This window comes from Cebus imitator, unplaced genomic scaffold (assembly GCF_001604975.1).
Source record: "Cebus imitator isolate Cc_AM_T3 unplaced genomic scaffold, Cebus_imitator-1.0 Scaffold138, whole genome shotgun sequence".
Taxonomy (NCBI): domain Eukaryota; kingdom Metazoa; phylum Chordata; class Mammalia; order Primates; family Cebidae; genus Cebus; species Cebus imitator.
The window spans coordinates 3,978,462-3,982,999 of NW_016107453.1; the positions used below are offsets into that span (position 1 = coordinate 3,978,462).

At 37.8% G+C, this 4,538-nt stretch overlaps 1 protein-coding gene across 8 annotated transcripts in view; it reads right to left on the minus strand.

Annotated features, from left to right (window-relative positions):
* GRIK1 (glutamate ionotropic receptor kainate type subunit 1) overlaps nucleotides 1-4,538 on the minus strand; it is a 388,898-nt gene that overhangs the window by 112,239 nt on the left and 272,121 nt on the right. For all 8 annotated transcript variants that reach the window (XM_017541943.2, XM_037743256.1, XM_017541947.2 and 5 more), the window contains one exon: nucleotides 1,198-1,251. In XM_017541943.2, the coding sequence (XP_017397432.1) occupies nucleotides 1,198-1,251 (54 nt within the window). The remainder of the gene's footprint in view (nucleotides 1-1,197; nucleotides 1,252-4,538) is intronic.

The following is a 4,538-nucleotide window of genomic DNA, read 5'->3' on the forward strand; positions in this document are numbered from 1 at the left end:
AAAAAAAAAAAAGAAGCAGCAGCAGGGAGAGGCAGATGGGAAGACCACAGAAACCTTAGATCAGGAGGAGTTTCTACCCTGTACCCACTTCCACCCTATGCTCAATAGCAGTAATGATTTTGACAACTATCTCAAAGCATTCATTTCACGATGTCCTCTGCACCCCTCCATCCTCTCAGAGAGATGGATGAAGGGGTGCAGAGGACATCGTGAAATGAATGCTTTACTTACTTGAGTCAGAAATAGAATTTACTACTTCGGGTCCTTATTCTAAATTATTTGAATTCGCCTACTCACTAGCTTGTCAGTTGCATTTGCTAAAATGGCACTGTTACTGAGTCCCCCAGAGTCCCGGTCGAATTGAGCTGATACACTCTTATAGACTAGAAAGGGAGCTTGAATTTAGCTGATACACTCTTACAGATTAGAAAGGGAGCTTGAATTTAGCTGATACACTCTTACAGATTAGAAAGGGAGCTTGAATTTAGCTGATACACTCTTACAGATTAGAAAGAGAGCTCTGTTTTTATTCTCATGTAAGAAAGTGGAGTGTGCAAGTGTGTGGTTGGGGAGGTGGGGGCTGTCACTGATTTCTCAAACTGACTGAACGAAAGTTATCACATCATTTTGATGTGTTAAATACCCTAAATCATTCTTTAGAATCAAATAGTCTCCCAAAATTTAAGATGTCCAATGGTTTCTTTTGGATTTCTAAGGCTTAGGACCATGATTTTTCTTTATGGTGCAAAATATTCAATGTACAGAGCATCTTCAATACTCCCCTTTTTGAAGGTTTTTCAAACATCTGACAGGCAACCCTTGGCTAACCCAGCTATCTTCTGGACACAGGCAGGAAAGCCACATAAAATCAATGAATGCCAGATACACTTGGATGCACATGCTAATGTATATAAAAATTGTAGATGATGCTTTTTTATGAATAGGTTTTACTTTGATAGTTTCTATTTAATGGAATTTTCATTTTAATTTCTTTCTAAATGCACATACATTGATGCTAGTTAAAAAAAAAAAGAAGAAAGCTGCTGCTCAGCATTGCTGGATTTAGAGGATTCTTAGGAAAGTAAGACAAGTCTCCATGACAATATCCTGCCTTGGACACTGGTGAGGCTGACTCTGAAATAACCATGTGAAGATGTTTCCTAACATGTGGAGTACATTTCTCCTAGATGCACTTACCAGGGTTGTGAAAAAGTAGTGATAGTACTCAGTCATCATGCCCATGAACAGAATCTGAAAAAGATAAATAGGGGGAAAGAATCAGGAACAGAATTATAATAAGAATTGGATAATTTATAGGGTGACTACAAAAGCCTGGGAATGTAGAACAGGAAGGGTCCTTGGAAATTCACAAACTCAGCAGATCAGAATCCTGAGATCAATGAGTGGCTGGTGTGGAGCAAGGCCACTGACCTCCAGCCAACACTATTTCCATTGCACACTGCTTGACTTACATCGAAGTAATGGGTCTGATGATCAAATGTAGAAATAGTTTGGGCCAGGCACGGTGGTGCACGCCTTTAATACAAGCACGTTGGGGGACTAAGGCGGGTGGATCACTTGAGGTCGTGAGTTCGAGACCAGCCTGATCGACATGGTGAAACCCCATCTCTACTAAAAATACAATATTAGCTGGGTATGGTGGTGCATGCTTGTAATCCCAGCTACTCGGGAGTCTGAGGCAGGAGAATCACTTGAACCCAGGAGGCGGAGGTTGCAGTGAGCCAGTGAGCCAAGATCGCACTATTGAGCTCCAGCCTGGGCAACAAGAGTGAAACTCCATTAAAAACAAAACAAAACAAAACAAAATTGTTTATACTCAACAAATTTTATATTTGGAGTCGTTCGTAATGCACAGGGTTTTGTCTTTCCCACTGCCCAAGTGTCTGAGCAATTTCATACTTAGAAATATGTATTTTATTGATCTCCCTAGCTTAGGACTTAGCGTAATGCCACCCTCAGAGTAGAACTCATTAAATGTTGAATTGGCAATACTGGTATGTAGATATGTTTAAATGAAGATTTATAAATGAGTATATCTCTGAAGCCTTTCTATCTCCACCTTTTCCATGAGTAGAGGAAGAGAGGATTCATTGATAGATAAAAGGATACAGACTATTCTGACATCAATTTCACACTGTCTCTTCATGCTGATTCTCAGATAGCTACTTGGGATCGCGATAGCTCCAGACATTCTGTGAGCATGTATATCGTTTTTACTTTGTGAAAGAAGAGACAAAGGAGGTGGTAGGAAGGACAGGGGTTCTATGTTCATTAAATTGTGGTCTGACTTTTGGAGTCCCGGAAATGGTGTCAACTGAGAAGAAGCTGCAAATGGTTTGGAGATAATTCTTTCTAAATCTTCTGAATAAGGCCATCAGTTTCCTTGGGATAGATTACCAAAAATAACTATTTGGGTGCTATTTTTTCTTTGTCTTTGCATAGAAATGAAGAGAGAAGACTTAGAAATCACATATCCAAGGTAGTTTTCCCCACAACTCTGGTCAATTCTGTATGCAAGTAAGAATCCCCTCTGGAAGTTTTTATATCAAAGATTCTTAGACTCAATCACAGGGACATTCTGAATTAGGATTTCTGAGAGTGTAGCCTGGATTTCTGCATTTCACAGCTGTGTCTGAAAATCACTGCTCTATGGAAAACATGTACATTTGCATTAAACAACAAAGACTTTCAGATCTTCAGTTGAAGAGGTGAATTGAAAAGGTCTGAAGAAAGGCAATGCAAATTATCAGAGGTTCTGGAAGGTACCTAAGATATGTGAACTAGAATGATTTTACATGCAAAGAAATAAGAAAAAAAGAGGGCATTAGATTACATAAACTTCAGTAGGGAGGCTTTGGATCCCCTCTTAAGTGATAAGCATTTTTTTTAAAACAACCATTTAACTAATTATTTTTATTATTACATAATAGCCTGCACTTCTCAACAACGTCTCTACTAACGTGAAAACCAGAGGAATATTTAGTGAAACTGTAATGTCATGAATGTAAGACAAATGACAGAAAACTCTCTCCATGAATCATCAGCCCACAGGATGTAAGTCACTCCTATGGTGACAACAAGACCAGGCGCAGTAAAGGATTTTCTGAAAAAGTGTAGACTTGCTTTAGTGCCATCAATAACATTTAAAGCCATGCATGGTGAGGTCTTGTTAGCTGTTCTCTTATATCATTCGAGCATAAAGAGCTGGCCTGCCAGGGTCAGTCAGAAATCCTATTTTTCACTTTGGTCATTAGAGAGTGTAATTGCAGCCAAGATTACCTCTTGAAAGGGAACTGGGCAAGTTTTATGTGAAGATATAGAGCCGGGTACTAAGGTTTAAAATATTGTTTCTGAAACTGAAAATAGAACACAAAAGTAGTTGAGTTTATAGCTTTTCACTTGGGTAAAATTTTTCTTTTTAAACATCATTATGGAGGCTTTGAATCCCTTGTTAAGAGATACGCATTTTTTAAAAACAATCATTTAACTAATTATTTTTATTATTGTCTTTCAGAATTCCTGGAGGTAAATATTCATTTGATATGCCTTTTAGTGTTAGGAAGGAGATATGAAAATGCAGCAAATAAACAGTCAACAGGCCAGCTGTTATTGCAAAACGAACCCTGGGGTCCTGCAGGTACACATTTTATTTGCTATAGTAGAAAAATCCTGGTTCCTTTACCTAGCTAGTTGCTTGCCTTAGTGTTTCTGGTTCTTCCCTTGAATTTACTAGAAATTGAAATTAAGAAACAAGTCCAGTCATTGATCATCAGCCTGTCGACTTTGTGGACACTCACCCAGGTGGATGAAAAACATCTAGATAAGAACAACAAAGTCAATAGCACCAAAGGCAGCACTTCTAAAGCAGTTGTTCTTACAATGGTCTTTAAGCTGACTGAGGCCAGTACCCCTATCGTCTAATTGTAGCATACTTTATAAATAAAAGGATTTCATTCCCATTTTGATTTTCTCTCAGCATGTTGGTATTTCAACAAAAAGTCATTAAGGGATTAAGAAAATGTCACATCAAAATAAATGTCAGTTTTTAAAATATGGGAAGTTTTCTAATAGTTCTTCGTAGAACTTTTTCCTGACAATGACTAGCTTCTTTGAATTTTAATACAGTACTTGTCTGCTGAACTGACCAAGTGGTGTTGATCTAGGTCGTATGTATACTTTACTAGGGCAGTGTTGCTAGGAACCATCTCTGGCTTTATCTATTTGCAACAATTAAATTTTTTGACACAAAACACATCATGTCACACGTACTAAAATGTAATAAAGACAGCTATCAGTAGTGTTCATATGGATAGCATATTTCTCCAAATTGCTTCCGCTAATATGTTATTCTAATAAAGCTCCTTTCCTTCCTTCTTTCCTTCCTTCCTTCCTTCCTTCCTTCCTTCCTTCCTTCCTTCTTTCTTTCTTTCTTTCTTTCTTTCTTTCTTTCTTTCTTTCTTTCTTTCTTTCTTTCTTTCTTTCTTTCTTTCTCTTTCTTTCTTTCTTTCTTTCTTTCT